Source organism: Nerophis lumbriciformis, linkage group LG26 (genome assembly GCF_033978685.3).
Source record: "Nerophis lumbriciformis linkage group LG26, RoL_Nlum_v2.1, whole genome shotgun sequence".
In the NCBI taxonomy this organism is placed as follows: Eukaryota; Metazoa; Chordata; class Actinopteri; order Syngnathiformes; family Syngnathidae; genus Nerophis; species Nerophis lumbriciformis.
The window spans coordinates 19,044,411-19,062,530 of record NC_084573.2 but is presented as its reverse complement, the minus strand read 5'-3'; the positions used below and the strand labels follow the sequence as shown (position 1 = coordinate 19,062,530).

General features: G+C 43.1%; 1 protein-coding gene across 16 annotated transcripts in view; it reads right to left on the bottom strand.

The window, feature by feature from the left end:
* The window catches only part of otofa (otoferlin a), a 157,434-nt gene that overhangs the window by 132,882 nt on the left and 6,432 nt on the right, over positions 1–18,120 (bottom strand). For all 16 annotated transcript variants that reach the window (XM_061987276.2, XM_061987288.2, XM_061987289.2 and 13 more), the window contains exon 2: positions 11,317–11,375. In XM_061987276.2, coding sequence (XP_061843260.1) covers positions 11,317–11,375 — 59 coding nt within the window. The remainder of the gene's footprint in view (positions 1–11,316; positions 11,376–18,120) is intronic.

Below are 18,120 nucleotides of genomic sequence, written 5' to 3'. Positions count from 1 at the left end.
ATGTTTAATGTACCCTAAGATTTTTTGTCAAAATAAAGCCAATAATGCATTTTTTTTTGTGGTCCCCTTTATTTAGAAAAGTACTGAAAAGTATCAAAATAATTTTAGTACAGGTACCAAAGTATTGTTATCGTTACAACACTAGTCTACACTAAGCCGCCTAACCCCTTAAACGAATAATTATTTAGCCTAAGCCCCGTTTCAGCCACACTAACTCACCGTTTAAGGTCCCCCTCCTAGGACAATTTTTTACACGGGTAAGTGCGCCGTCTATTTCTTGAATCTAAGGCTCTTAGCTTTGTGTGGACTCATTGATCGTTTACAAACTGAGTTCGGAGAGGAAGTGACGGCAGAAAGACCGGGCCCCACACAGGAAGTGACGTCAGAAAGAACGCGCCACAGCCAGCTTCATACTAAAGCGGTTTCGTAGCTCGGAGCTAACCACTGGAAATATGAAGGCGAGTCATCCAGACATGCCCGTGTTTCTCCTTCTTGTACATGTACAAACCCCGTTTCCATATGAGTTGGGAAATTGTGTTAGATGTAAATATAAACGGAATACAATGATTTGCAAATCCTTTTCAACCCATATTCAATTGAATGCACTAGAAAGACAAGATATTTGATGTTCAAACTCATAAACTTTTTTTTTTTTGCAAATAATAATTAACTTAGAATTTCATGGCTGCAACACGTGCCAAAGTAGTTGGGAAAGGGCATGTTCACCACTGTGTTACATCACCTTTTCTTTTAACAACACTCAACAAATGATTGGGAACTGAGGAAACTAATTGTTGAAGCTTTGAAGTGGAATTTTTTCCCATTCTTGTTTTATGTAGAGCTTCAGTCGTTCAACAGTCCGGGGTCTCCGCTGTCGTATTTTACGCTTCATAATGCGCCACACATTTTTGATGGGAGACAGCTCTGGACTGCAGGCGGGCCAGGAAAGTATCCGCACTCTTTTTTTACGAAGCCACGCTGTTGTAACACGTGCTGAATGTGGCTTGGCATTGTCTTGCTGAAATAAGCAGGGGCGTCCATGAAAAAGACGGCGCTTCGGTGGCAGCATATTTTGTTCCAAAACTTGTATCTACCTTTCAGCATTAATGGTGCCTTCACAGATGTGTAAATTACCCATGCCTTGGGCACTAATGCACCCCCATACCATCACAGATGTTGGCTTTTGAACTTTGCGTCGATAACAGCATGGATGGTTCGCTTCCCCTTTGGTCCGGATGACACGATGTCGAATATTTCCAAAAACAATTTGAAATGTGGACTTGTCAGACCACAGAACACTTTTCCACTTTGCATGAGTCCATCTTAGATGATCTCGGGCCCAGAGAAGCCGGCGGCGTTTCTGGATGTTGTTGATAAATGGCTTTCGCTTTGCACAGTAGAGCTTTAACTTGCATTTACAGATGTAGCGACAAACTGTATTTAGTGACACTGGTTTTCTGAAGTGTTCCTGAGCCTATGTGGTGATATCCTTTAGAGATTGATGTCGGTTTTTGATACAGTGCCGTCTGAGGGATCGAAGGTCACGGTCATTCAATGTTGGTTTCCGGCCATGCCGCTTACGTGGATTGATTTCTCCAGATTCTCTGAACCTTTTGATGATATTATGGACCGTAGATGTTAAAATCCCTAAATTTCTTGCAATTGCACTTTGAGAAACGTTGTTCTTAAACTATTTGCTCACGCAGTTGTGGACAAAGGGGTGTACCTCGCCCCATCCTTTCTTGTGAAAGACTGACCATTTTTTGGGAAGCTGTTTTTATACCCAATCATGGCACCCACCTGTTCCCAATTAGCCTGCACACCTGTGGGATGTTCCAAATAAGTGTTTGATGATTATTCCTCAACTTTATCAGTATGTATTGCCACCTTTCCCAACTTCTTTGTCATGTGTTGCTGGCATCAAATTCTAAAGTTAATGATTATTTGCAAAAAAAAAAATGTTTATCAGTTTGAACATCAAATATATTGTCTTTGTAGCATATTCAACTGAATATGGGTTGAAAATGATTTGCAAATCATTGTATTCCGTTTTTATTTACATCTAACACAATTTCCCAACTCATATGGAAATGGGGTTTGTATGTCGAGCGATTACTCAACGTCTAGATTTGTACTCCATAACTATTGTGAAGCCATGAAGTGGTTGTCGCCGTCAAATACGACCGCCAGTTTCAGCCTACAAGCACAGTGTCCTGTTGTTGGTTGTTGTAAAATGTTCTTTATCACATTGTTTACTTTCACACATCCATTAAATATATGATTCATGTATGATGGCTCAGGTGTGATTCACTACAACAGCTGCTGATGGTGAGGCAGGCAAGGTTTACTGTTAAAAGAAATGTGACGATAGTCTACATTGAAACACAGGGTAAGAATAAACTTCCAGGTCAGAGGTAACTATGACACACGCATTTTTTTCGCGCATGCGTACTAGGTCGCGTTGCGCCGGCGGACGGAGGGGAAAGGGGTTCTTAAACGGTGGCATTGTTGTGTGTGGACACGGATAAGGTTAGGTGGGATTGAATGTTGTCTATCTGTGTTGGCCCTGCGATGAGGTGGCAACTTGTCCAGGGTGTACCCCGCCTTCCGGCTGACCATACATGTCCTCTTTTGCAGGGCTGTCCGGGCGGAGTTTCTTAAATGCCTCAAATGTCCAGCATTTTGAGTTAGGGTTGCGTGTATTTTCAATGTACGTAAGAAGGGGTTAAAAACACAACAAATTGTGAAAGTGTGGCATGCCGCAGCATTCGTGAGGGGGGGGCAGAGACAGAGAGAGCGAGAGAGTTATGATAAACGCGCATGCGTCGCCAGGCTCTGCTTTTTATCGATAGATTCATCAGATTTAATTTTTTATTATCTATAGCAGGGGTGTCAAAAGTATGCCCCGGAGGCCATTTGCGGCCCACAGCTAATGTTTAAAGGCCCACAGCACATTCTAAAAATACTATTAAAATAAACAAAAACATAACAAAAGTGAAATAAAAAAAGCTTAAAGGTGAAATGTAATTTAGAAAAAGTTGCAACGTTGACTAATAAAACAAAGCTGTTTTTTTTTTCTTTCAAACTGTCATTGCTCAAAACATAATATTGAATCAAAATAAATTGTATAATGAATTATTGACCTATCCAAGGTTCCGATTACATCACATCAAATATTCCACTTTGAAAAATATTTTTGGTGGAAGATTTTGCATATTTTGTGTGTTTGCCATTAAAAGCATAGTTTTGTTTGACAAAATAGGGCGGAAAACATCCATCCATCCATCCATTTTCTACCGCTTATTCCCTTTGGGGTAGCGGGGGGCGCTGGAGCTTATCTCAGCTACAATCGGGCGGAAGGCGGGGTACACCCTGGACAAGTCGCCACCTCATCGCAGGGCCAACACAGATAGACAGACAACATTCACACTCACATTCACACACTAGGGCCAATTTAGTGTTGCCAATCAACCTATCCCCAGGTACATGTCTTTGGAGGTGGGAGAAAGCCGGAGTACCCGGAGGGAACCCACGCAGTCACGGGGAGAACATGCAAACTCCACACAGAAAGATCCCGAGCCCAGGATTGAATCCAAGACTACTCAGGACCTTCGTATTGTGAGGCGGATGCACTAACCCCACTTCCACCGTGCTGCCCGGGCGGAAAACAAACAAACAAAAAAACAACATAAAAAAAACTAAAACATTTTGAAATGAGGGATAGATCTGACGTTGATGTAGACTCCAGAGATTTAAGCGTTAAATATAAAATGTATGTATGCCCTGGCACACCATTATCATCATTTCATGACTGAAGCAAAACACTTTTTAAACTTTTATACTGAAATTAATACACCTAGAAAAAACTACCAGCAGCGGTAAAGTTTAGATCCATGAAGGACAGAAGAAAGTGAATGAATGTTTATAACTGAATACATTTACATATGTATACAAATGTGTTTTCTTTTTTTATTATTATTTTTTTTATGAATTAAGTAACGTTTATGACAACCATTTTCCAAAACACAATTTAGAATGTGAGATATAACAGGATAATGCATACATTTATAAAAAATTTTCCAAACGCTTACAAAAAAGTGGGACCCCAAAAATTGACTGTGGGACCCCATTTTGAAAATTCCTAGCGCCAACACTGCTGTCAACAGAGGAGAAAAAATGCTTTATTTAAATATATATATTATTTATAAAGCAAGTTAGAGTATCATTGGCAAATTTTCACCTCGTCCTGGCCTTGGCGTGCTGCCCGCCTTGGCACGCATATATGTGTCCTCTTTTTGGGATTTCAGAATATGGTCAGCCTAGCCTGAATGCAGCTGATAGGCTCCAGCACCCCTAGCGACCCCAAAAGGGACAAGCGGTAGAAAATAGATGGATAGATGGGGTTTACCCTGGATAACCTTATCCGGCTTAGTGTAGAAGGGGCCTAAGACTGTTTTGAAAAACTGGTTTCAACCAATTTGATACATTTTTTTTCCTGTCAGAACCGATTAATAACTTTAAAAACATTTCTCATTGTTATTCAGTGCTCTTATGAATCACAAAATCCAGCATGGCAGGTCCAAGTGAAATCATCCAAAAAGAAGTCTTGTGTGACATAATCACAGGCTTATTATTAAAAAGTCAAACTGCAACAGCTGGATGCTCACTCATGAAGACTAAATATTTGAGCATCATCATTTTTGCATGAGGTCTTGCCCGCAAAGTCAAGTCTTTGGACATGGTGAACCGCTATCTCGCACACACATTAGCAGTGAAGCAAAGCCCCCAAACTTCATACAACTTGCAGGCTTGGCTGTTCTCTGCTCTACTTCTGTCTTAACTAGTGAGGGGGAGGCACTGGTGGGGAATGTAGCTAAAAGCTAAATCCCACCATGGGATGAATAATGAATACGCATTCCCCATCCAGGCAATCGGCATGCTAGTTCAAAGGCGTTCTTGCTAGACCATGCATAAAGCAACAAGACTCACAGCTCTATGCTAATGGCACCTCAACACCAGAGGCCTGACTGAGCTTACTGAGCCATGCAAGTGTTGCAGTGGTTCCAGTAGTTCAGAGAAAGGCGACAGGCCAACAAGACACTATATATACACGCCCTGGCACCAGCGTACGCACAGACCCACACATACACAAACACACAAGGTCTCGGGAGCCACTTGTAGTCGTCCTTCTAGACATTTTATTGATGCTGAGTGATGCTAATGACCCCCCCAGCGTCGAGGCAGACAAGAGAGCAACAAATGAGACAACGTCGCAAGAAATCAGTAATAGTCGCTCAGTTCAGGCAAGGGGATAATGTCATCATAGATATTTCTGACACATTTCTCTCCTTTGCCTGCTTTTCTCACAGACAATACCCATGAGGGTTACGAAGAACAGATCTAGGGCTTCAGCTCACTTTTGGTTTAACTTAAAACCCTGTTTCCATTTCTGACAGTCATAAGAAAAAGCTGTTTTGTCTTCAAAGTTAAGCATTTCTAGTCGAGTTGTGATTGTTAAGTGTTGGAATGTGTTGTGTCAATGCGTAGGTGTGAGCGCTAATCTGATTGTGCGTATCCGCAGGATTGGGGACTGTGGCGAATGTTTGGACTCATTGAACAATCTTCCTGATTAAAGCGTAAACAAAAGCTTCGGTTATCAGTTCAGCAAAGGAAACAGGCCTCCTCTAACTTGAAAGCCCGTCAAAGGCTACTTTTTTGTACAAAATCTGAGCATGTCAGAGACTAAAAAGGCTTGAAATGTTTGGTTACTCATGATAATCTGGTAGGATTGTATGCATAAACTAGTGTTGTATTGCACAATTATGTGGAAGATTTTGAGAATACCTATGTATTTGTATAAGGCCATGTCTACACTAAGTCGTTTAACCCCTTAAACAAATAATTATTTAGCCTAAGCTCCGTTTCAGCCACACTAAACCAGCGTTTAAGGTCCCCCTCTTCGGACAAATTTTTACACGGGTAAGTCAGCCGTGTAATTCTTGAATATCCGGCACTTAGCCTTGTATGGACTCATTGATCGTTTACAAAGTGAGTTCGTAGTGGAAGTGACGCCAGAAAGACCTCGCCCACACAGAAAGTGACGTCAGAAAGAACGCGCCACAGCCAGCTTCATAATAAAGTGGTTTCGTAGCTCGGAGCTAGCCACTGGAAATATGAAGGCAAGTCATCCAGACATGCACATGTTTCTCCTTCTTCTACATGTACAGACGCTTGTGAAAATCACACATGAATACATTTAGAGAAAGCGATTGCAGCTATTTCGGATACAACACTTCTCAGACAGCAAGAGAACTTTCGAATGTCGAGGTCAGCTGTGATTTACTTACCGAAAAACTTTGTCCATTTGTCGAAGGAGGGACAACAAGAATGCGAGCTCCCGTGGATGTGATAAAAAAGATAGCGTGTGCTTTGTATTACCTGGCCGTCGAGGAAAACGGCGAATGCATTTGGACTGGCAAAGCAGACTATCAGTTATTGTCCACCATGTATGTCGCGGACTCAACGTCTCGGGCCAGAGTATATAAAGTCACCAAAAACGAATGGACAGATATCTAGATCCCTAGATTGATTAATGTTAAATGTTCTTTATCACATTGTTTATGTGTCTAATAAATATTTGATTAATTTATGATGTCTCAGGTGTGATTTACTACAATAGGGCCCCACAGCATACTGAATTCCAGTTTAATTGAAATACCACAACACTGGATATTGTTCAGATAAGTTAATTGTAAGAATTTGCACACAAAGCAACACTAGAGATGACTATGACGTGCGCATTTTCCGCGTATGTGTACTAGGTCGCGTTGCGCCGGGGGGCGGGAGTCTTTACCCTGGATAACCTTATACGGCTTAGTGTAAACGGGGCCTAAGATAACTCTTCCAAAAGGGTGTCAAAACATGCATCCGTACTGTTGTACTGTAACTAACAGGGGCAAACGCGCCGCGACGTCCAAAACACACGCATCCATTCATCCATTTTCTACCTCTCGTACCTTGGGATGGAGCCTATCCCAGCTGCACTCGCACGGAAGACAGGGTACACTCTGGACAAGTTGCCACCTCATCGCAGGGCCAACACAAATAGACAGACAAATATTCACACACAAACCGGCAAAACACATGCAATTTCACAAAACACAAGTGCGGGACAAACACACAGCAACATCCAAAACACACACAAACTCTCAAAATACATGCAATAAGGGGAAAACACTACCAGGTATACCAGCTAAAATTTTAGTGCCAGTCGATCTGACGGAACCCCTACTCAAGACGGCCGCTGTTGATGTTGATGTTGATGCTGATGTTGATGTTGATGTTGATGTTGATGTTGATGTTGATGTTGATGTTGATGTTGATGTTGATGTGCCTGACAAGCCATCTACATTATGGGTACACCTTAACAGTGGCGCCAGGTCTGGGAGGGATATACAAAGACATGAGTAGGATGCCCAGAAGAAAGTTGGCGAAACAATATCGTAGAGCTACCAATTAAATTAGTTGTGATGCATGTATTTTAGGGGATTGTGTGTGTTTAGGATGTGTTTTTGCTTCTCAGGACATTCAATCGATTCCAACTGAAAAGCTTGGTTTGTCTTGGAAGACGTTTCACCGCTCATTCGAGTAGGCTTCATCGGTTCGTGCTTATCGACTTAGATTGATAAGATCTAGTCCAGCGGTTGGTGCCAAAAACCCAAATATTTATACTCAAAAAAAACAGGAGGGTGAGCCTGGGCAAGGATGGTTTCGCCCTATCGTAGTGACAAAAACACTTGTTTTAATGCAAACGAGCAATCCTAACGGTCAAAGCCAACGACAGTCGTTGAAGTGTAAATCTCCCTATAGATCTGACTCAAATCTCAGACGAGATCTGACCAATTTAAGTCTATCAGCACAAACTGATGGTCTACTCTGATGAGCAGCGAAACGTCTTCCAAGACAAACCAAGCAGTCCAGTTGCGATCGATTAAACGCCCTGAGATGACAATGACCTAGATGAATGAGAACCTTCATAGACGTGTTTTGGCGGTTTGTGTGTGTTTTGGAAGCTGCTGCATGTTTGCCCATGTTGGTCACGTTAGTGTTGCCTCTGCTGTTAGTTTTCTGACAAATAGTCACAAATAATGACCCCATAAATCGGATTGAAACATGCGCTCTTCAAAATACCCACTCAAACTTTAGGATGTTAGCCGAATCACCACAATCACGGGAGTACACACCTTTAGGGAACTGAAAAACACAACATGGACAACGAACAACAAAATACCAAATTTAACACTAAGCATACAAGGTCAGTCAGTGCCTTAATCAGAATTGTGATGTGGTTAAGGGACATATTGTTATCAGTGACGGAGCAGTAAGAGGCTAGAAATATGTTTGGGGTAAATTTTCTTACGAACCGCCCTGTCTTTAATCAAATTATATTTTAAATGCACCTCTGCACACAAAGTGGGGACCCCCAGATATCGCGGGGCCCTAGGTACATCGCGTGATATGCGTACAGGGAGGGACTATTAGGGGTTGGATAATCGAGAAAGCTAGGTGTGTAAGGACTTAGCTTGGGGACTTAGAGGTTGGCATATTCACATTTGACTTCAGAGAAAAAAGAAAAGGTTGTATATGCCTTTGAGCAACTGCTTGGAGTGCTCTTATGTGTACAGCCTCCTCTTTGACATACCCCACAGTCCATGGCCATCTGATTGTGTGCGAGTGCATTTCTGGCCTTTCATTTACACAGCATGTTTAATAACAGTGTATAAAAACTGAATTCCCCCTCAGGGAGACCGTTAGAGAGGAATATCGTCCTTTTTTTCTAACTGTTTTCTGTTTTTCTTCCACTGTGTGATAAACACCTTGCATTTGAATCTATTTTCTATGACAAAGCATTGCAAGAATATCTATTTCCCTGGAATGCATGATTGAAAAGTGCTGCCAGTCTCAGTTTGATTGAGCCACTGTAAGTTATAACCATGGCCGTAAATACTATTGAGGATACCGAGGTCATGTCTTTGGTATTTTTAGTGGCAAATAGAAGATGGTATGACTGGCTGTAAATACTTTGTGTAGGACATCGTGTGCACTGTATTGCACCACGAGGTAGATCATCCTTTCTCAATGTACGATCTTTGGTCATGCACTTCAGACAACATTGTAACGCACTTAAGTTCACATTTACTTTAAACCTTATCCGATCCGAAATGTGCTGACAACATAACATTAACATTGAAGTATACTGACGTCACTAATGTTGGTTTCACCTAAATTAAATTGATATGAAACACTGTCGGTATAATACTATCATGTCAGTCAGGTGCCACCTCGCCCTAAATACAGAACACACACTTTGCGTAGGGCTTCGCTGTCCATAGGAAGGGCCCAGTTTTGTGTGAAGAAAAGCTTGTCAAATGTAAATTATTGAATGACAAGGCGCTTCATATGAAATTTTACCCCAAACAATTTCCTGGCCACGTAACGCTCTGTGACTGATTAGAATATGAAGACAGATTTCTCCTTTTAACTTCTGGTTCCTCTTGTGGCACACGTAACAAGTACTTCAAATTCCAAGCACAAGATCTTGGGTTTAATAAACCCATGTCGGAAATGAAATGTTGTAAAGTTTTTAAGCTTTTGTTTTTATGATGTTAAAATTGTTTAAAGAGAGGTTCAGATTTGTTTACATTTCCGACAATGCATGCTATATTGAAGGGCCGCGTTCGTGAAACGCTAATTGTCGCCGATCATTTATCCAGTGATACTCATAATGCTGACGACTTGTGCCATTGTCACTGTCACAATCGAGGTGGGAGGAATAAGACTAGCTTTTATCGAATTACTAAGGTTCATTTTAGGATGGGGAGAAATTACTAAAAAGAAGAGTGTGTTATCATGGTTTGTTGCGATGTACCCAGCACACGTGTGTGCTATGAACATCTTCGTGTTTGTTCGGCTTTAGGTAATTGAGAGACATTTTGTAAGTAAAAATTAATGTCAAATAAATATGACAACCCTACTTTGCATTAACTTGATGTGCTTGGTCGAAGAACTTTGATAGTAGTTGTATTGATTAAAAAAAATAATTGTACTCACTACTCTTATCCGGACTGTAGCCTCCACATAAAACAAAACTGAAGCCACATGCGAACAGCATTCTCCCAATCCTGCCTTACAATCACAGTGTGATGAGATGACCTTAGATTTGTTATCCGTAATCATCCATGGTGTTAAACTTTGATCAGGCAATTTCTGTAAGTGCATGACTCTCGTCTTGACACCACAATGTCCACTGAGTTTATGCAATAAAAATAGAAACATCACAAACCCATCCACAAACAAAACGGACGTAGCTTTCAAGGCTCTTATAGTTTAGAAAATCCTTTAAAGTATAAAATGGCTTCGGTTGGAAATTTAGATAGTCCACCAAGTCCGGGTATGAGACTTCGAGGAAGATGTTTTGATCCCTGCTCCACTCAGTCTTGTCGATCTGGTACGGATCCTTGCATCCAATTACGGCTGTTTTTTCCTTGTAACGACAAAGGGATTTCTACCAAAGACTTTCAGTATTTCTCCATCGTATTACAACCTGTGCAATGTTATTTTCCTCCGAATAGTTCCTAAGTATTGCTCAGTGGCCTTGTGGTTAGAGTGTCCGCCCTGAGATCGGTAGGTTGTGAGTTCAAACCCCGGCCGAGTCATACCAAAGACTATAAAAATGGGACCCATGCCTACCTGCTTGGCACTCAGCATCAAGGGTTGGAATTGGGGTTTAAATCACCAAAATGATTCCTGAGCGCGGCCACTGCTGCTGCTCACTGCTCCCCTCACCTCCCAGGGGGTGGAACAAGGGGATGGGTCAAACGCAGAGGGTAATTTCACCACACCTAGTGTTTGTGTGACTATCAGTGGTAACTTTAAGTATTGCGTGTAGCGTGGATTCCGGCAATGCATTGTGGGATACTTTTGGGAAAAATCTGAATCTCTCTATACGCCAAACTTCAGAATAGTAATGAAAAAAAACCTGGATTTTTCATTGTGTTGCTTAAGGTAATGGTGCTGGGATACCCATGATTTCAGCCTTTCAAAGCTCCTCATATGGACCACCAATTTTTGACCTCTGTATTTGTCAAATTCTGGTTACGGCCCTGGTTGTAAAATGTATGCAAGTAGCAGGTGGCATAATAATTGCCACGATCAAATACTAATACTGTACGTTAAATCGGGGCCTTGTTTACTGCATTACAGTCTGGTGAATTGCCCATCTGCCATTATCGAGGTAGGAAATAAAAAGATACCAACCTCATTAAAGTGAGCCACCTCCTCACAGTTGGCCGCCACATGGCTGTAGAAGGACAAACCTGAAAGGTAAAGAGGGATTAAGACGTGAGGTCAGGTCGAGAGGTTCAATAGCCACTTGGCAATAAATGTCATTGCCGTTTAAGTGGGGAGAATCCCAAAAGCCGCCCCATTTGCACAGTGTGGCGCACGCACAAGAGAGTGCAATCAGTTGATACTATTTAATTTAATCATTTTAGTTTGACATTCAGCAAATACAGATCAGTGGTGGACTTAAAGAGAGGCTAAAACCATGCATTATTATAACAATATTACTCAATTCTTTGTTTCTAGAAAATATGAGCACTTTTGCGTTTTGTTCGGACACTATTTTGCATCATGCAGGTGTACCTAATAAGGTGTCCAGTGAGTGTTTACATAATAAAGAGGGCAAAGAATTGTTGACGGTCACCTTACTCACTCGTGTGGGCTGCACCTGGTTGCTTTGTGGTGCTCATGAATGGCGGCGGGCGTTTGTGTGTAATTGTCTTTGTGCGGTAGTTTGTTTTGTGCAGGTGTTTTGTCTTTGAGCGTTTGAGGAAGGCAGCTTCATGTGTGCAGAAATAAAAGATCGTATCAAGCAACGTTTTTGTAATTCAAGTACTGAATAACTTGATATTCTATTTAGACGAGAGGAAAAAAAGATTATTTAGGAAGATTATAGGCTGCATTTTTGGGCTGAACTGTCAACTGATCACCATCTGGTGGTGAGTTGGGTCAGATGGCGGGGGAAACCTGTGGACAGACCTGGCAAACCCAAGCGTGTAGTGCGGGTGAACTGGGAACGTTTGGAGGAGTCCTCTGTCCGGAAGGACTTCAACTCCCACCTCCGGCGGGAGTTCTCTGCCATCCCTGTGGAGGTTGGGGACATTGAACAGGAATGGGCAATGTTCAAAGCCTCTATTGCTAAAGCTGCAGCTGCGAGCTGTGGCCAGAAGGTCTTAGGTGCCTCAAGGGGCGGTGACCCTCGAACACCCTGGTGGACAGTGATGGTCAGGGAAGCCGTCCGACTGAAAAAAGGAGTCCTACCGGGGTATGTTATCCCAGGGGACTCCGGAGGCAGTTGCAAGGTACCGACAGGCTCGAAGGGCAGCGGCCGTGGCTGTGGACGAGGCTAAGCAGAGGGTGTGGGAGCAGTTCGGGGAATCCATGGAGAAGGACTATCGGGCGACATCAAAGCTGTTCTGGAAGACCATACGGCACCTCAGAAGGGGGAAGCAGGGAACCATCCAAGCTGTGTACGGCAAGGATGGGACTTTGCTGACTTCAAGTGAGGAAGTCTTAGGGCGTTGGAAAGAGCACTTTGAGGAACTCCTGAACCCAATTACATCAGACACACCCTCCCTGATAGGAGCAGAGCCTGAGGATGATGGGGGTTCCACAGTGGCAAAGCTCCGGGGGTTGACGAGATCCGTCCAGAAATGCTGAAGGCTCTGGGTGTTGATGGGCTGTCTTGGTTGATACGCCTTTTCAACATTGCGTGGAAGTCTGGGACAGTGCTGAGGGAGTGGCAGACTGGGGTGGTGGTTCCCCTTTTCAAAAAGGGGGACCAGAGGGTGAGTGCTAATTACAGGGGTATCACACTACTCAGCCTCCCTGGGAAAGTTTATGCCAAGGTACTGGAAAGGAGGGTCCGGCCGATAGTCGAACCTCAGATTCAAGAGGAGCAATGTGGATTCCGTCCTGGTCGTGGAACAACTGACCAGCTCTTTACTCTTGCGGGAATCCTGGAGAAGGCCTGGGAGTATGCCTATCCAGTCTACATGTGCTTTGTGGATTTGGAGAAGGCGTATGACCGGGTCCCCCGGAAGATCTTGTGGGAGGTGCTGAGGGAGTACGGAGTGAGGGGAACCCTGCTGAGGGCCATCCAATCTCTGTACAACCAAAGCGAGAGTTGTGTCCGGGTGCTTGGATGTAAGTCGTTTCCAGTGGGGGTTGGTCTCCGCCAGGGCTGCGCTCTGTCACCTATCCTGATTTTCATGGACAGTATTTCTAGGCAGAGTCGTGGCCATGGCGGAGAGGGTATACGTCTCGGGGGGCTAAAGGTTACGTCACTGCTGTTTGCAGATGATGTGGTCCTGATGGCACCTTCGGTTCGTGACCTTCAGCTCTCACTGGATCGGTTCGCAGCCGAGTGTTCAGCGGCTGGAATGAGGATCAGCATCTCCAAATCTGAGGCCATGGTTCTCAGCAGGAAACCGATGGATTGTACAGTCCAGGTAGAGGACGAGACTCTGTCCCAGGTGGAGGAGTTTAAGTATCTTGGGGTTTTGTTCACGAGTGAGGGAAAGATGGAGAAGGAAATCAGCCGGAGAATTGGAGCAGCTGGGGCAGTATTGCAGTCTCTCTGCCGCACTGTTGTGACGAAATGAGAGCTGAGCCAGAAGGCAAAGCTCTCGGTCTACCGAGCTATCTACATTCCTACTCTCACCTATGGTCATGAAGTGTGGGTCATGGCCGAAAGAATAAGATCGCGGATACAAGCGGCCGCAATGAGTTTCCTCAGAAGGGTGGCTGGCATCTCCCTTAGAGATAGGGTGAGAAGTTCAGTCACCCGAGAGAGACTCGGAGTAGAGCCGCTGCTCCTTCGCTTGGAAAGGAGCCAGCTTAGGTGATTCGGGCATCTCGTGCGGATGCCTCACGAGCGTCTCCCTAGGGAGGTCCTTGTTGCACGTCCCACTGGGAGTAGACCCCGCGGCAGGCCAAGGACCAGATGGGGGGATTACATCTCCTCTCTGGCCTGGGAACGCATCGGGATTCCCCAGGAGGAAGTCGCGAATGTTGCTCTGGAGAGGGAAGTCTGGGGGTCTCTGCTGGAGCTGTTGTCCCCGCGATCCGATTCCGGATAAGCAGTTGAAGATGGATGGATGGATTAGTCAAGATGGGTATTAACAGAACAGAAAATAAACTGTTTAAGTAGCACAGAATTACATAACATAAATAAAATTGAAAAATATTCTCCCTATGTAAAATAAATAACATAGCTGTGCAAATAATACAAAATGTATCAAACTCAGATAAAAAAATAAATTTGCAGGCAGGCGCTTTTTGATTCCCAGTCGACGATGTCACACACGTACAGTTCTGGTCAGCGCCAAGTAAGTGACTTGACTTAATTGTGTGGCTATGATCTTCCTCACTTCGGTATACATTTTTGGCAGCATTTCTCGTGCGAAATATGCAACTCAAGAACAGTTTGGATTTGTGCTTACATGGTAAACAACTCAAATGAATGTTTTATCTAGACGCATACGGTACATTTGTCCAAATATGGCCAAGTAGACACATTGTGGATTTCCTGGACATTGTCTACATCGCTAAAAGAAAAATCTAAGGAAGAGAATCCCTCTGCCATCTTCCATTAGTTTTTTTTAATATATAAATCGCCCGCTTGAATATTCCCTCTTCTCTTCTACGATTCTCTCGTCGTCATTTGGGATGTCTGTTGTGATTTCCCTTCCTGGCTCCATGACCTGCCCTATCTTGCCTCTGATTGGCCTGCCCCTAATGTTTTGCCCTAATCTTAACCAATCGTGACTCATCATAGTAAACAACCACCAATCATGGATGTTCTTATACATGCAAGCACGTCTTGGAAGGAGGAAGGGGAGGGGTTTAGTAGCCCATTACGAAGGAGTTAGAAATGGGCGAGAACAAGGAACACAACAAACAAGCGGTGTTTGGTCATTTTTGTTGTGAAATAAACTATATCGATGTTACGATATTTTCTTAATTCATATCTTGTTTCAAAATATATCTATGTATCTTACAAACTCGATATATCGCCCAGCCCTAGTCAACAATGACAATAACATCATAGTCCAGCAATTATGCAATATACAGGAAGAAAACCCGCATCTGCCGAGTAATATTGAATTAGATGAAGAGAGCAAAGCCTAAAAAAATATTTTTGGAAACAAAGTCAGCCGTGTTAACCACTACACTACCCCTGGCGCAACAGTCTATGTACAGTATTACATGAACCCGTCACACCTTCTTAAATGCTAGGTTGTGCATGAACTGTGCTCATGCTGGAGCAATTGGACATTAAAACAAAACACACACTCAAGGAAAGCAATTGAACTGCGGCTAGTAGACCGTGGGGGGCTTTATACAGTATCTAGCTCAATGCTGCATGTACAGCTGAGACCCCGGGGAATTTGCAGTAGCACAAAACACGAAAAATCCTCCATCCCTTCACCAGTGAGCACACTGGAAACACACACACGCAGGTCGGAAAAAGGAAGGGGGAGTTGGTCCCGTGACATCCTTAACAATACTGATGCTAACTCTAATCAGTGTATCAGATACAAGTTCGAGTTGAACGCTGTCCTTTGACCTTAAAACTAAATGCTTTCTAAGATACTCTCCTCTCTCTTACACGAACACACACCGAGTGGCTGTAATCCCTGTACGCAACACTGATTCTCGTTCTGTCCGACAGGATGCTCAATGCAGGTCAAGTCGGGCTTGACCTGAAAGGGAAGAAAACTTAACGTTTCTTTAAAATCTCAGATTTTTACAAACCCCGTTTCCATATAAGTTGGTAAATTGGGTTAGATGTAAATATAAACGGATACAATGATTTGCAAATCTTTTTCAACCCATATTCAATTGAATATGCTACAAAGACAAGATATTTGCTGTTCAAACTCATAAACTTTATTTTTTTTTTGCAAATAATAATTAACTTAGAATTTCATGGCTGCAACACGTGCCAAAGTAGTTGGGAAAGGGCATGTTCACCACTGTGTTACATGGCCTTTCCTTTTAACAACACTCAGTAAACGTTTGGGAACTGAGGAGACACATTTTTTAAGCTTCTCAGGTGGAATTCTTTCCCATTCTTGCTTGATGTACAGCTTAAGTTGTTCAACAGTCCGGGGTCTCCATTGTGGTATTTTAGGCTTCATAATGCACCACACATTTTCAATGGGAGACAGGTCTGGACTACAGGCAGGCCAGTCGAGTACCGCACTCTTTTACTATGAAGCCACGTTGATGTAACATGTGGCTTGTCTTGCTGAAATAAGCAGGGGCATCCATGGTAACGTTGCTTGGATGGCAACACATGTTGCTCCAAAACCTGTATGTACCTTTCAGCATTAATGGCGCCTTCACAGATGTGTAAGTTACCCATGTCTTGGGCACTGATACACCCCCATACCATCACAGATGCTGACTTTTCAACTTTGCGCCTATAACAATCCGGATGGTTCTTTTCTTCTTTGGTCCAGAGGAAACGACGTCCACAGTTTACAAAAACAATTTGAAATGTGGACTCGTCAGACCACAGAATACTTTTCCACTTTGTATTAGTCCATAGTCCATCTTAGATGAGCTCAGGCCCAGCGAAGCCGACGGCGTTTCTGGGTGTTGTTAATAAACGGTTTTCGCCTTGCATAGGAGAGTTTTAACTTGCACTTACAGATGTAGCGACCAACTGTAGTTACTGACAGTGGGTTTCTAAGTGTTCCTGAGCCCATGTGGTGATATCCTTTACACACTGATGTCGCTTGTTGATGCAGTACAGCCTGAGGGATCGAAGGTCACGGGCTTAGCTGCTTACGTGCAGTGATTTCTCCAGATTCTCTGAACCCTTTGATGATATCGGGACGGCGTGGCGCAGTGGAAGAGTGGCCGTGCGCGACCCGAGGGTCCCTGGTTCAATCCCCACCTAGTACCAACCTCGTCATGTCCGTTGTGTCCTGAGCAAGACACTTCACCCTTGCTCCTGATGGGTGCTGGTTAGCGCCTTGCATGGCAGCTCCCTCCATCAGTGTGTGAATGTGTGTGTGAATGGGTAAATGTGGAAGTAGTGTCAAAGCGCTTTGAGTACCTTGAAGGTAGAAAAGCGCTATACAAGTACAACCCATTTATCATTTATTTATCATTTATATTACAGACAGATGGTGAAATCCCTAAATTCCTTGCAATAGCTGGTTAAGTAATGTTTTTCGTAAACTGTTCAACAATTTGCCTACGCATTTGTTGACAAAGTGGTGACCCTCGCCCCATCCTTGTTTGTGAATGACTGAGCATTTCATGGAATCTACTTTTATACCCAATCATGGCACCCACCTGTTCCCAATTTGCCTGTTCACCTGTGGGATGTTCCAAATAAATGTTTGATGAGAATTCCTCAACTTTATCAGTATTTATTGCCACCTTTCCCAACTTCTTTGTCACGTGTTGCTGGCATCAAATTCTAAAGTTAATGATTATTTGCAAAAAAAAAAAAATGTTTTTGAGTTTGAACATCAAATATGTTGTCTTTGTAGCATATTCAACTGAATATGGGTTGAAAATGATTTGCAAATCATTGTATTCCGTTTATATTTACATCTAACACAATTTCCCAACTCATATGGAAACGGGGTTTGTACATGAGAATTTGAAAATATAAACATGACCGTATTAGTGTAAGCCTTTTCTACTCTCAAACAAAAAGGTACCATTTGTCAGCCTTATCACTGACAGTGGTGTGCCGTCAGGGCCAGCAAGGACTTCTCTGGTGGCCTAACATAACCAGAAATCATGATCATAATTTAAGATACAATTATTTTTTTATTTACTTTCCCTAAATATCTAAAATTATTCATATCCTCTTCATGTCATATTAAGCTTGTTCCAGTGCTGCTGTTTTTAGTTTTATTGTGTATCCAATCAGAATTCAGCTAGCTTATGTTGCCATTCTGCACCAAATCTGCCAGGCTCCTTCAGATTCAGCAATGCTGTGTACTTTAAGTGAAGGGGAACATACAGTTG